At 43.6% G+C, this 15,627-nt stretch overlaps 1 protein-coding gene across 1 annotated transcript in view; it reads left to right on the top strand.

Moving 5' to 3' along the window:
* Eogt (EGF domain specific O-linked N-acetylglucosamine transferase) overlaps window positions 1–12,249 on the top strand; it is a 31,591-nt gene extending 19,342 nt beyond the window's left edge. The window contains exons 10-17 of the mRNA XM_051154955.1: window positions 2,346–2,438; window positions 2,812–2,883; window positions 2,984–3,070; window positions 4,847–4,915; window positions 8,388–8,449; window positions 10,058–10,177; window positions 11,211–11,313; window positions 11,907–12,249. Of these exons, the coding sequence (XP_051010912.1) occupies window positions 2,346–2,438; window positions 2,812–2,883; window positions 2,984–3,070; window positions 4,847–4,915; window positions 8,388–8,449; window positions 10,058–10,177; window positions 11,211–11,313; window positions 11,907–12,053 (753 nt within the window). The 3' untranslated portion in view covers window positions 12,054–12,249. The remainder of the gene's footprint in view (window positions 1–2,345; window positions 2,439–2,811; window positions 2,884–2,983; window positions 3,071–4,846; window positions 4,916–8,387; window positions 8,450–10,057; window positions 10,178–11,210; window positions 11,314–11,906) is intronic.
* Window positions 12,250–15,627: the final 3,378 nt, after the last annotated feature.

Here is a 15,627-nt window from a genome sequence, read left to right as displayed (position 1 = left end):
GGGTTGGAGGACCCTTTCACAGGGGTAGCCTAAGAGCACCAGAAAACACAGACAGTTGTGTTGCGATTCATAACAGTAGCAACAAAAATAATTTTATGGTTGGTAGGCACCACGATACGAGGAATCATATTAAAATTAGGAAGGTCGAGAACTTAAGTTAATGAACAGTAATACTGCAGCATCCAGACCCAGGCCTTTAAGATGTTACCTCACAGAGCTCAGTGTTGTTGACTGTCACCTTGAGGTTCACAGGGCCTGGACAAAGCCACCAGCCTCCTATAGCATAGAAGGCCACCTCTTTCCTGGTGTTGACGATTTGCAACATCATTGTTAATTACTTGTTAGTTATAAAGATAATACCTGACTATGATGAGGTCACACAATGCAGATGTGTGTGAAGTTCTTTTTCCTTTAAGTCTCTTCCCTCTCCGGTTGCCTTGTCCCCCAAGAGTGAAGGCAGTTAGCATATGTGTAAGTCCATTTGAGACTTTTTATCTGAATAAATGGTAATAAATCCTTATACAAAGTTTTATCAATATGTGCATAAAGATCTCTATGCATATCATTTGTATAAAGATTTATTTATATCATTATGTAAAATATGCTCTCAGATTACAAGGGCATCTTTCCATGTCCTTTTTGAGTGGTGGCAGCATTTTTCCATTTGATGGAATTCCTGCATGTGTTCCTCTCTACTCACCTCACATTTTTTCATTTGTTTCTGGCTCTGAGCTATGTACTGGATGCTATCAACATCTTTTCTATGTGCAGTGTTCTCCCTATGTCTGTAAGGGGTTACTGCCAAGATCCACCATAGACACCCACATCCCTAGGTGTTGTCTCTGTTAAGAGGTACAGGAGCACACGTGGCCATGCACACCCTGCTAGATGCTCTGAAATCACCGCTAGGTTATTCACATCCCTGGCACTTGCAGAGAGCCACTAACTATAGTGTGGAAGAAAAACAGTCTGCATACATTTAATAAAGACACAATTACTTTTCTGAATATTTTCTACCAGCGTGAGCAAACCCTCAGATCCAGAGGGTTGACCGTGTCCTGTCCTCTTCAAACCTTACCTTCATTACTTCTGGAGACAAAGTCCAAGTGGTGTTCATGTGTCTGTGGCTCTGGGGGTGTTCATATCCACCTGCACAGGAGGATATTTTTTTTGTCACTTTGTGGAATACCTAAGTATTCTTCAGTGTGAGGTGTGAGGATTCCCCTTCTTGCACTGATGGATAATTTGAATTTGGAGGCTGAAGAGATGAAGTTTCTAGAAGTGGCTATTGTCAAATAATTCACAAGTTCAGCCAGAATCACTTTATTTTGTTAGTCAAATTTCCTTTGAGAGGCACGTTATTGTCTAAAATTGTCTAAAATTACTTCTTTTAATTGTTCTTTACTTATTATTGAGCAGACCAGGACAGTTTCATTGTGAAGATGTTGAAAGTCTTTACTGGATTATTGCTGGAGAGACAATGAAGCAAAGCTTTTCTGTGTTCACCATACTTAGTAGTTCTCCATACCTCAGAAATGTCTACAGTAAGAGAAGCCTAAAACCTTGAAAATCTAAAAAAATAATGATGATAATTCTGTACTCATACAGAGACCTAACATAATGGACAAGTAATTGCAGACTTTGAATATATGCCTGTGACGTGTGCTTCTTCTGTCTCTGGGCTGAATTCTTCAGTCTAAGTCACACCATTAAACATGGAATGAGCCTCTCCCATTACTTGCTAGAGCTCATAATTAACCTTACCCTTCCAAGGAGGAGCTGTGTTTGATAACACACTAGGACGGCAGGTTCCCAATTGAGAATCAGCTGTCATGGAGTATATGAGGGAAGTTCGAGACCACAGAACAGGCTTGACCCCAGCCCTGTGACTCCAAATTATTTGAATTCATATACAGTTTCCTCATGTATAAAATAAGCATAAGCGCATCAGCTAGCTCGTTAGAGTTGCAGGGTTGTTTGATGAAGTCATCATCTATAGTACTTAGAAGAATGCCTGGGATAGTATTAGCATCACATGTTGTATAATGTGATATTACTAGTGGCATTATTAATCCTAATAGGGTATTGCCACATTATTCATTACTCAACGGAGAAGAATACTCATTTACTGTTTAAGCTTCCAAGCCGTTTTCTTTCTTTGAGATTTCTTTCCAAGTGCAATCTACTTACCCTGATGGACTGGGCTCAGTGAGCACATTATTGCATGTACAAATGGTGTCATATGGACTGGGCTCAGTGAGCACATTATTGCATGTACAAATGGTGTCATGTGTATGTGTCGTCTTAAGCATCTCCTTGTGACACTAACTTGTTTCCACCTTCAGAGCTCTTATGGATATGGTGACCTGTTCTCCGATACCTGGAAAGCATTTACTGATTATGATGTCATACATTTGAAAACCTATGATTCCAAAAAGGTACCGGAAACCTACTGAAATGTCTTTAAATGACTGTCAGTTACTAACTCATACAGTAAATACTTAATTTGAGTTTCTCTTGGATGTTACCATTGATTTCTGACTTCTTAGGGTTGCCTTGTTTTGTTTTTGGTAGCTAGAATTCTTGTAAATAAACCTTATTTCTATAAACTTGGCAAAAATATGAATCTTATTCTTTTTGAAATAGTTTGCTGGCAGGACTACTTTAGTACAAGATGGAGAGGAGCTGGAATTTACTTTCTAAAACAAGGACTGCTGTTTTGGCATAAAGGACGCACATTTTACTGTGTTATCTGTCCTGTGAAGGGTGTGCCCCTTACTGTGCTGTCTTCTAAGCTGTCTTCCTTCTTAGGTGTGCTTTAAAGAAGCTGTGTTTTCCTTGCTGCCTCGCATGCGGTACGGACTGTTCTATAACACGCCTCTGGTAAGCATCTAAGACGACATTTCTGTTTCTTGAGGTCGTCATCTGAAATCCCTGGTGCCGGTGTGCTCACTGTAACATGAACTGGTATTTTCATTTTTAGATCTCTGGCTGTCAGAATACCGGGTTATTCAGGGCCTTCTCCCAGCATGTGCTGCATAGGCTGAACATCACTCAACAGGGACCCAAGGTAATGGCTGCGCTATGAGTTCTGAGGTAGGCTTGATTAGTCCACTCTCATCAATGCCCTTAGTAGAAAAACACATAAGCAGGAGGCAGCGTTTGCTACGATAATGCTGACAGATCTAGAGTCCTCGGAATTCAGGAGTCAGTAGCCACTGAAGATAAGCTAACGAGTCCTGGAAGAATATGCTTTGTTCTCCTTGTCCTTTGTCTATTTTTTTTTTTTGCCCGCATCTCCCTACCTTCTCCCATATAATCCCTGCTAAAAACAATCTACCCTACCAACCAGCAACCAAGTATTAGTGTAATGAACAGATTTTGTCTTCCATGGATAAAGTCTATGTATTCAGCATATAGTAACTGTGCAAATGTTAGGGCGCAGGGTTATATTTTGACACATGACACCGTGTAATTATTAAAGCACTTGTGTTACCTCAGGTGTCAATCATGTCTTTGTTGTGGGAACATTTCAAATCTTTCCTCCTAGCTTTTTGAAAATAGACAGTACATTACCGTCAAGCCTGCTAAGGCTACGGTGATACTGACAGCAGACCTCGATCCTCCTGTATCTAGTAACCACCCCGTTCGTTTCCTTCCCGCCATCCTTCCCAGTGTCCACTATGTACTAGTCCTTTGGTTCTCAGCCTGTGGGTTGTGACCCCTTTGGGGGCTAAACAACCTTCTCATAGAAGTTGTTTAAGATAGTTGGAAAACACAGATATTTACATTATGATTCATAACAGTAGCAAAATTACAGTTATGAAGTAGCAGTGAAAATAATTTTGTGGCTGGGGGTCACCACAATGTGAGGAACTGTGTTATGGGGTCACAGCGTTAGGAAGGCTGGGAACCACTGCTGTAGTCTATTCTCTACTTTTCTGGCAATTCTCCAGTATTCTGCTGTTTACATCTATGAGATCAGCTCCATTAGCTTCTGTCTCTGAGGGAGAATGTGCAGTATGTGTCTTTCTGTGCTGTGGGACCATGAGGGTTCAGGGTAGTGTAGGAAGGATTGAGGGAGCTTCAAACACAAGGACTGCAGGAGCTGGCTGCCTCCGCTCTCCCGACCTGGCACCATAAAGCTAGCTCCTCCACCACCAACCCTTGTAAGAATTGATTACCCTGACAGTTATCAGGCTTCATTCCTTATTTGACTTTCATGCCCTCTCTGCCATGCCCCTCGTGTGTGTGCATGTGTGTGTGTGCACTTGCACATGCATGTATGTTCGTGCATGCATGTATATGTGCGTGTCTGTGTGTCCCTGCCTTAATGCAGATGAAGCATACTCAGGGCAACACCTCAGCCCTGGCCACTGGTACAGGGCCACACAAACCTTGCCCCAGACACCCTGCCCACCTCCCCAGGGGCATAAATATACCACACCAATAAACTGAACCAATTCTCTGAAGCTGTTCTCGGGTGAGTTCATTTTGCCCTCTCACCTGCCTGCACTGCACTCACCAGCGCCTGGCCAAGCTTCCCTCTCTCCAGTCCAGTTTGGTGGGCAAGAGCCAGGCTCCCTCAGGGGGAAGCAGACACCGGCTGGCATTGTGCCTGACTTACATTAACGTAATGCCTTCTGTTTCCCTCCATGCGGCAGTAAATAACATATTTTGTCCTTTTGTATAGTTGAGTAATATTCCATTGGTATATATGTATTTTCTTGTAAAGTAGGTATGTTTTTATTTCCTGAAATAATGGCTAATATTCACCATTATGTAAGTACATCCTTAGTGTGTTTCACTTCTCTGGGTTCTTTTTTTTTTTTTTTTTTGACCACAGGATGGGAAAGTTCGAGTTACCATTCTTGCACGCAGCACAGAATACCGGAAAATACTGAACCAAAATGAGGTTAGTGTTTTGATACAAACTTTGCATATTATCATAATGACTCTCCCTTCCATGGCCAGTGTGCTGTGTTTTTTTTTTTTTTTTTCAAATTGCATTAGAAGTCTTTATTTGAAACTATTGGTTTCCTAGAGACACATAATGATCCGTGCCTGTTGCAGCTACCGGCTTTTAGCTTCTCCAAGCTCCCACCCCGTTCAGATCTGCTCTGTTGTAAATATTTAGCTGCACCAGCTCTAGGTAGAATACGGGCAAAACCAAAGCCAAACAAAAGTATGAGTCTTGTCTGGACTGCAACAGGAGGCTGGAAATTCTCCCTCCAGGCAAACGGGTATCAACATGCAAGCATGCCTTCTGAGAGATGAGTGGTGTTATTTGGTATTGCTGTAGCACCCAGCAACACATACAACTGAAAGAGCTTCCATCCACTTGACTGGCTGCGTGTCTGAGAAACTGCTCCTAGGCATCTGCTTCATTTCTTATGTACCCAGCAGCATAAGGTTATGCGTTGCATCCAGCTTCATACTAGGCAGATAGATAATCAAGGGAGCCTGGACCTGGGACTGTTCTTCACTGCTGTCCTCTGTCACAGCAGAGAGATCCAAGAAGAGCTTGAGTGTACCCTCTGAGCCCAGGCCATCAGAACGGGGCAGGTCAGGAGACAGCATCAAGCCAGTGGGAAGGAAGTTCAGGGAAAGGTCCAGTGCTAGCACCTGCTACGGTGCAGGCCTGAGACTTTGAGAACCTATGGGCAGACTGCACAAATACTGTTCCTTTGAGGTGAGATCAGTGAGTCAGCTCCTAGTGGCAAGGCCAAGAGAACTCAGCATTCTGCTCTTCCTTCAAGACAGAATATGGGCCGGGCGGTGGTGGTGCATGCCTTTAATCCCAGTACTTGGGTGGCAGAGGCAGGCAGATCACTGTTAGTTCAAGGCCAGCCTGGTCTACAAAGTGAGTCCAGGACAGTCAAGGCTACACAGAGAAACCCTGTCTCAAAAAAAAAAAAAAAAAAAGTCAGAATATGGGTCCCAAAGGCTATGTGTGACAGGGACAACAGGACTTGACTGTACTTTGTTAGTGAACAGAGAATAATACTCAGGTGTGTGTACAGCCCAGGCTTACCTTGAACTCACTATGTAGGCCTGGCTGGTCATGAACTCACAGTCTTGCTGCCTCATGAGTGCTAGGAATACAGCCCAGCTCCCAGGTGGTCTGGCTGAAAGACAGTTACTGCAAATGTGCCCTGAGGCAAGGTTTGTGGAGATAATTATGTGTGGTTGGAAATCAGAAAAGGGCACACTCCAGGACTCTCGGACACATGAGATTCCTTTGATGTGAATCCACCTCATTAAATGACGAAGAGTCATGCTACCTAATTAGTTCTCTCCTGGGGGGCAAAGGTGGCTGTTTTTAGAGGGAAACTTCCATCTTGTGACTGCACGTATGTTGTGTAGTTGTTCATACATGTGGACAAAATGGATTCAGTAGTTAGACTGCATTCAACAATTCGATTAGGATACACTGCTTAAGAACAGAGATTGCATGGCCAGAAGATTTGGTTCCCTCTCCCCCTCCCTCCCTCCCTTTCTCCCTTCATCCCTTCCTCCTTCCCTCTCTCCCTCTCTCCCTCCCTTCCTCCCACTCTCCCTCTCTCCCTGTCTTTCTGTGCCAGGGATTGAAACAAGCCTACCACTGCTAATACCTCCAGCCCAGATCAATGCTTTCTCTAACCATTAATGGTACTCTTGTTTTGTAGCACTGCCTAGTAGAGATGGAAACCATTCCAGTGTCAGGCTACAGAGATGCAAAGGACTTGCAGAATCATGGTGCAGCTTTGACACCGTGTTACTTGTGCTCTGTTACCTTCTGTCGTCTGCCAGAATAAGAGCCAAAAATGATTTTAGAAATTACATAGAAATAGAATTTTTTTTTCTACCAAAACTTCAGTATTTTCAAAGGATGGGGCCCAATGTCCTAGTGATTTGTTTGAATGAGACAATGGATGGACAGAGCCATCTCAGCACAGTGTCTGGAGCATCCTCAAAGCACCTACTTTCTCTGAAATGATAAGGAAATAGGGTGATGAATTCAAGAGACAGGGTTCGCATTAGAATTCAAACAAGGTCTAAAATAATAAGCATGAACGATATGCAATACATACAAATTTTTATCTGCAAAAAAATTAAGAAACTGTAGGAGTTGGGGAAATGGCTCAGTGAGTAAAGTGCTTGCTTTATAAGCAAGAGGACCTGAGTTTGATCCTCAGAACCCACATACCAGACCCAGGCATAGGGGTTGGAGAGTGGCTCAGTGGGTAAGAGGGCTTGCTATGAAAACAAGAGGACATGAGTTCAAACCCCCAGTGGTGACATAAAAGGCAGTCGTGAATGGCCGCATGTGCCTATAACTGCAATATTGGGGAACAGCGACATTCAGATCCCAGGAGTTCACTTGACAGCCAGCCTAGCCAAAATGGCAAGCTTTGGGTTCAGTGATAGAGCCTGTCTCAGAATATTACAGAGGAGAAGGGACTAGGAAAAATGTCTCAGTCTACAAAGTACCTGCAGGGCAGGCATGAGGACCTGAGTCTGGCTCCCTGGAGCCCACATACAAAAGTCAAGTATGGTAACATTCTCCACATGGAGACTGGGAGGTGTCGTGGGCAGCGGAGGCAGGTGGATCCCAAAGCTCACTGACCAAACAGTCTAATTAAACTGGTGGGATTCTGGTTCAGGGAGAGAATCTGTCTCAGAGAATAGAGGTGAAGAACCACGAAGGAAAGATACCTGGTATTGACCTTGGGCCTCCAAACATGTGCACATTTTCAGGTACACGTTCACACAGCCACAGTGACATGTACAACACACACACACACACACACATACACACACACACACACGCCACAAATTAAATACAATTAAATACGAGGAAGTAGAAAGTGACAGAGACAGACACCTGAAGTCCTCTCGCTTCTGTGTGCACGAACACAGGTGAATGTACTCTGACACATGGGAAATTTCTTCAAGAAATTCCATTTTTTTTCTATTTGTAAAGAGGCATTAAGAGGTCTGCTTCCCCTGGGGGTGGCCCGGTTGTAGCCACCATCCACCTGAGAAGAGAGGAGCCATACAGGACTCCCATGGTTGCAGCTTACCAATATGCTCCAAAAGCCTCTACCAAGAGAGGTGGTAATGGGAAACCAGGCCAAGCCCTGGACCTGTAGTCAGAAGACAAAGGTTCGGGTCCAAGTTCAGCCTCTTACTTGTTATATGTGTTTAGGCAGGCCATTTCCCCTTTTGAGTCTTGCTTCCCTGATTTATAGAGGAATGTCAGCAACACACACACACACACACACACACACACACACACACACACACACACCAAATTTTAATTTAAAACACAAACTTTAGGATTCATAAAGAGAAGCAGAAAGGAAGGAAGAATAATTTTATGTGTTCTTTTTTTTTTTTTTCAGCTGGTAAACGCACTGAAAACAGTGTCCACATTTGAAGTCCGGGTGGTGGATTACAAGTACAGGTAAGCCAGGGACTGGGTGGCAGCGGCTCTCATGTCTAGACTGAGCCACTCACTGGTGGCCACATAGTGGTTTTTTGCATTGGGAATGCTTGGCCCTTGTAGACTAAGAGGTGACACTCAGACACTGTCATTAAACAAAATGGGGGTGGCAAGGGCCTCAAGTTCTGGGGGCTGTTGAGCTTTCTGAGGTATAGTTTTATTTTATTTTATTTTTTGAGAAATAATGAATCCAGATTTTTGTTTGAAATTTCTGAAGTTTTAAAAGTGATCAGCTGATAATAAATTTTAACATGAACACACATATATACATACATATATCCACATATGCAAATGTATATATGTACACACTTATACACACACACACACACACACACACACACATATATGGCCTAATTTATCTTGTTAGATAATGAGTTTCAACTTCAAAGGCATGAATTAAAAAACAAAACAAAACCTAACAACCTATAAAAATTCATACTTATTTTTAAATGCTGGCTGAACCAAAAGCCTTAGAAAGAGAATGTGCCTTTCACTGCTGTCTAGGTGGTTCCTGTTGGCTTGGGAATAGTCACACTGTAATGGCAGTATATGCTCTGTGTAGAAGAAAAATATAAGAGTATAAGAAAAATCAAAACGGGCTGGAGATATGGTCAGTCAGTAGTTAAGAGCACTTGCTGCTCTTGCAGAGAAGCCAGGCTTGGTTCCCAGCACACACATTGTACTGAGCCAGACGTTTGCTTCGGTTCCAAAGGCACCAGTGGCCTTTTCTGACCTCTAGGGGGCACCAAACACACACATGGTGCACATACATGCAGGCCAAACAAGTAGGTAAAATAAAATGAATAAGTCTAATTAAAAAATTCACAAAGAAAGCTCAAGAGAAAAGACACAAAGGAAAAAAATAGTTTTCCTTCTATCCATCACCTACCTGTGATCACAATCTAAATGTATGACTGTTGATAGGGTTCGTTCTATATTAAACACACGCACGCACACACGCACGCACGCACGCACGCACGCACCCAGAGGGGTACCTGCCGTAGATGCACTTCCTGTATGCTATGACTGAGGGGGCCTGGAGGGAGTTTTGAGTCCTCCGACCCTGAAGTTATGGAGGGTTGTAGAGAATTGAACTCAGACTCTCTGGAAGAGCAGCCAGTGCTCTGAACTACTGGGCCATCTCTCCAGCACATTGTTTTTAAAAGCTCTTTCATTACTTAAGGGAAGTGGTTTTCAGCTTGGGGTACCCTAATATTTCTTTAGCACTTGCTCAGTTCCCTTTTCCAGGAATTGAGGAGAGTGGGCTTCCTGCTAGGATCTTAGCTTGATAGTATTTGTGCCTTTTATTTGGATTATATCTATTTTCATAATTATGTTGATACCACGTGTCGTGGTTTTATTACTAATGTTCCCTTGAAAAACAAATACAAGTTTGTATTTAGAGAACATGGTACGTTATCAAAAAATGAATTAAGTTATTAAAGTGCACATGAAGTTGTCATAACAGCACAGATATGGTATGTGACACACATGTCTAAATACTGTCACTATGATCACAAACTAACTCGCCCTTTGTTTCACCTTTCTTGTGTCATCCTGGCGTTGCAGGGAACTCGGGTTTTTAGATCAGCTAAGGATCACACACAACACGGACATATTTATTGGCATCCACGGAGCTGGCCTGACCCATTTGCTGTTCCTTCCAGACTGGGCTGCTGTGTTCGAGCTGTGAGTATGAGGGGCAGCGTTTCACAGAGAGCTTATGAGCCAGGTTCTGAGCTAAGCGTTCCAATCTGGGCATTCGATGGCCTAATACACTACCATCAAGCTGCATCATGTGGTGTCTGGAGCAGCCTGGAGCCAACAGGTCTGCTGATGCTCTCAATGTGGGAGCCTCCCTCCCATCCTCATAGCCTCAGTGCCATTCACAGGGTGTGATCCTGTGGTTTCCCTGCTCAGGGTTCTTTACTGTTTCCATCTCAACTGGGAGTGCCTCCCTCCCTGCAATCAGGATGATTGCTCTGCTGAAAGAGAGCAAGGTGGGGAGGGCAGGCAGAGCAGAGGCACTATCTCCAAGACTGCCTACCCAGCATATATGGATGGGGCAGAGACAGGGAGAAGGCTGAATCCATAAGGAGAAGGAATGAGTGGTTGTTACAAACCTCCAATGCTCCGCCCAACACTCTCAAGCTGTTAGGGAGGTAGAAGGTAATTGTGAACCCTGTCTTAATTCGTTTGTCATAGAGGGAGAGAGGGGAGGATGGAAGAAAGAAGAAAGGGAGGGGGGAGAATGTAGGTGCGATACTGGAGCCCGTCAGACCTGAGGTGGGATTTTTGTTACCTTCATAGCCAGCTGCTTAACCTTGAATGTGTTACCTCCCTAACTCCATTTTTTATACATGTAAAGATACGGTCTTACAGGGTAAACTCCAATTCATAGGCAGTAGGGCATAGGGCAGTAACAACTTCTTGATCTTCCTCTATTCATTAGAAATTAAGGCAAGATTCTGACAGTATTACTTTAAAATTGTCTTTGCTGTGCTCTCTTACCTGGGCCCTTTTGCACGCTAGGTCGGCACTACCACAGAGCTACATCCCATAGCCCTGAGAACAGTTTGTAAAGTTCTATCTCTCTTCTTTGCTATTTACAAAACCTTTAGTAAGACCATATTTGGGAGATGGATTTTTTCCCCCTAGAATGTTACACACTGGACAACCCTCTGGACAAAAGCCTCATGTCGTGACATTCTTGTATCCTTAGGTACAACTGTGAAGATGAGCGTTGTTACTTAGACCTGGCCAGGCTCAGAGGCATCCACTACATCACCTGGCGGAAGGCCAGCAAAGTGTTTCCTCAAGATAAGGTAACATGCCAGGTGGATTGCTGTGAGTTCGAGGCCAGCCTGTTCTACAAAGTGAGTCCAGGACAGCCAAGGCTACACAGAGAAACCCTGTCTCGAAAAACAAACACACAAACAAACAAACAAAAGATAAAGTAATATTCAGTCAAATGGTTTGGAGTCCAGCTATTAAAATACAAGCCATTGCTGAACCTCAAAGACACACTGTTCTTCTCTCAAATACTCAAGTGTAGTTTATGTTTGCAAATTGGAGAAAGCTTCAACCTTGTTAAAACAGCTTACATCAGATTATGTATAGAAGCCATCAGCAAACTGGAGCTCTGATGATACAAATCTGGCCCACCAATTGTTTTTGTAAATAAAGTTTTATTGGGAACAGCCACAGTTGTCTACATATTGTCTGGGTTTGCTTGTGCATTTCCTTGGCAGACTATCTGTGGCTGAGAACAGATGGTAGACAGAGCTGAAACTATGCCAGCCTCCATTGTACGGTAGAAGTTAAAATAGTTGTCTTAGCCAAAGTAAAATGATTTCATGTCTATAGGAAAGACACGCCCTCAGTGACTTTGGGATTTTGCTCTGGTTTATTTCTGCAGGGGCACCATCCGACTCTGGGGGAACACCCGAAGTTTACCAACTACTCCTTCGATGTGGAAGAATTCATGCACCTTGTCCTTCAGGCTGCAGAGCATGTACTGCAACACCCACAGTGGCCACTTAAGAAGAGACATGATGAACTGTAGGAATGTTGTTTACAAGAGGGTGTTAAGCACTTTCACATCCGGACGCACACCCAGAGGAGCAAAACAACCCGTCATACCCTACTACTGTAAGAAGAAACAAGACTTTTTACTTTTGAATATAGCTCAGGCTGGCCTTGAACTCGTGGTCCTCTTGCCTCAGCCTCATGAGTGCTCAGATGACAGGTATGCACCACCATACCTGGCAACAAAATTACGCTTTCTATATGAAAACACACTTTGAGGATATTTTGTCTTTAAGTATTTTCCATGTTTATTGTGCCATTGCTATTAATCAATAGCGATAGTTTTTGGGTTTTGTTTTGTTTTGTTTTTTGTCTTTTGCACTGAAAAAAGTTACTTTTGTAGTTCAAAGTTGGGCAGGTGCCCATTGGTGCAGTAGCGCTTTCCTGTTGAGATACCAAAGTTGTCAGCTTCGGTGGCTTTAGAATTCATAGGTGCATTTGTTAACTATAATGTGACCGCAATTCCAGAATGTCCAACCTTGTTGTTTATATACTTGGGTAAACTCAGAGCTGCTTTTGTATTTGCCATTGTCTGTTCATAGCTACGGTTGTAAGGCTTGGGGGACAAGGCTCAGTTTAGCATGCTGGCCTTGAGTGTATGGAGCTCTGGATGCAGTCCCTAGCAACACACACACACACACGCACGCACGCACGCACGCATGCACACACACACACACACACACACACATGCAGATAACTCTGTGGTTCTCAGGATCAAGCTCCAGGAATGTGTTACAGACCAGGGTTTTGTCAGCTCCACATTATGTGCATCAAGAACCTGACAAAACATGGCCGCTGTATTAGTCTGTGTTCACATGTCTCATTTCAACCATGTTCTCCCAAAATGTAATGGCCGCATTGATGAGAACCCGTCTGAGCATTCTGCAGTACTGCCTGCACGGACTCCTCTGCCACAGAGAGCATTCATGTGGACTTGGCGTGAAGTCGTAGCTTCTGTCAGGCAAGCATTTGTGAGCACACGCAGCGGCGTGCATCCACATCTGGCTGGAGGAAGGCAACTCCTGTCTTTGTAATAACTGCGGAGTAGCCACATGAGGAGACGCTTTCCCTAGTTAAAAAAAAATTTAAAAAGTAAGGCTGTGAAAAGCACAGTAGAGCTGTGAATCACCCAATCAAAACAAAAAGCCCTGGGAAAGTGGCACTGATTAAAGGGGTGCTGGAGCAGCAGGCTTCTCCTTAAATGGTTTTCCTTCTTACTGTGGAGCATCCAGTTCAGCAGTCAGCAACTGTGGGTTTGTTTTACTGTACAGTGTCTCGTGTCTGTACAGTAGAACAGTGCTGTACTGTTTGTGTCATATTAACATTTGTGTCGTATTAACATTTGGGGCATCTCATTTAGGAGTTACTTTTAACTTTTACAGTGGACTTAGCAAATCGCAGCCAAGGATTTTATTTTTTTAAGTTTTAGAGAAGTGACTGACAGAACAAAACATTGGTCACTGCTCCTCCTCGGAAGTTGGCTGCCTTTTTTTTCAGGGCTTTTTAAGAGACTTTATTTATTAAAATATCTTTAAAGGAAATAGTGACCTGCCATAGGCGAGACTTCTGCTTGATGGTTAAAACTGTTTGGAAAGAATTGTCATGCTAGGAACTGTTAAATGGCAGGGCTGCAGCCTTTCTTTGTGCAGAATGCTAAGTAAGCAGGGAACAGAGAGGTGTTCCACAGGAAAGGAAGGACCACGGAGCCCGGTCCTTGAGGGGACACATCTGAAGACTGCTTCTGGAAAATGGATCGAGTTTTCATCCTCTTACCTCATTTCAAGCAGCACGAGGGCCTACGTTTCCACTAACTGCCAAGGATTCCAGCAACAGAGAACAATTTCATACTAAGACTATATTTGAATATTTTGCATTTAGAGAGAATATACCTTACATAAAGAAGAAAGTCCTTTAAAAATTTAATTAATGGGATTATCTTTCATCAGACGTTTTGTGGGAGTAGATCTTCAAATTGTTGTAAAAATTAAAATGTAGAACTGGCCTTTTTTATTAAGTCTGTAAGGAGATGTATTTCACTGTACATTTTGGGCATGACTTTGGAATAAAGCTTTCTATATTTCATTTAAATATCCAAGCATCTTCAGGGTTTTCTATGTCTGAATGTCACAAGCTTGCTTTAAAAAAAAAAAATCTGGTAGCTTGCACGTGATTAAAATAATAATTAGCTCACTGATGAAGGATTCTGCGTAATCAAAAATTATACTTTACAATTAGTTAGCAGTTGTTTTATCTGATGCTTCCACAAATGTAGTCCTGCGTAAACCTTACTATGTACCAGTTACTCTTTTTTTTTTCCTTAAAGATTTATTTATTTTACGTATGAGTGCTCTATCTGCATGTACACCTACATGCCAGAAGAGGGCATCAGAACCCAGTATAGATGGTTGTGAGCCACCATGTGGTTGCTGGGAATTGAACCCAAGACCTCTTAGAAGAGCAGCCAGTGCTCTTAACCACTGAGCCATCTCTCCAGCCCTGTACCACTTAATCCTACAGTCTCCGGGAAGGCAGCTTAGGTAGAGAAGATGGGCATTTCTATACTGACATAGAAAAAAACACAGTGTTCCAGACCCTGCTACTGTTGTGGAGAAAGCCAAAGTGAGAAAGGGGTGTCGAGACTGGACTTAAATGGAGATGGAGATGCGCATGTTTTAAGTACAGGGTTCTCACTGAGGGGATAACAGGGAGTGTGGAAGACAAGAAGATGGTGAGGGATGGAGGCTGGTAGATGATCTGACAGTGTCCCGAGGCAGAAGCCTGTGTGTTGAGTTTGAGGACCAGCCAGGGTAGCTGGTGTGCTAGAGCAGACTCAGAAGTTATTTAAAGGATAAGGCCATGTATAGGGCAAGGCTCTTGCCTTCTCATTCTGATGAGGCATAGATCACTGAAAGGATCCACACAAAGCACAGGGTAATTTGCTGGTATACGGAGAGCAGGTAGCAGATATCTGAGGCCTCGCTCTCTGGATAACAGACTCTGGGACGAAGGGTTGCAAGCTGATGGTTTATTATGGGAGGATTCTCCTGCTCAGCACAGGTGAGGTAGCTTGGAGCCCAATAAAGGCCAGCGTCTGCGCAGGCGCGGGGGAAGATGGCACCTGGAGTTAAGTAGAAGGTCTTTAAGGGGCACTGTGGGGCATAAGAGCTTCCGGAGAAGTCCCAATGGAGACAGGAGGTGCCACCATCCACACTGGGGCCATAGAGGTGGAGAATAGGTGAACCCTGACCGGGGCAATTCCCTCCAGATGGGGCAGTTATCAGGAGAACATGCTGCTGCGATTCAGCCTTCCCTACAAGCTTGAGGCCGAGAGCCTGCGGGCGGAGAGAAGGTAAGGCACACGGCACAGCTTCCGGCTGCCACTGTGTGGGTTGGCTCCATTTTCCTACCAGCTTCCTGACAACTGGAAGTTTGATTTTAGAGTTTGCATTACGTGCGGATTTCATTTTCATTACATGCTGATTTCATTTGTTAAAAGAAAAACCACGTATAGATAGCCCCATGAGCTTCAAGCTGCGGATTGTTAACATAAG

The sequence above is a fragment of the Acomys russatus genome, chromosome 13 (genome assembly GCF_903995435.1).
Source record: "Acomys russatus chromosome 13, mAcoRus1.1, whole genome shotgun sequence".
Lineage (NCBI taxonomy): Eukaryota > Metazoa > Chordata > Mammalia > Rodentia > Muridae > Acomys > Acomys russatus.
The sequence above is the reverse complement of the archived record's forward strand: the minus strand, read 5'-3'. Positions and strand labels throughout refer to the sequence as shown.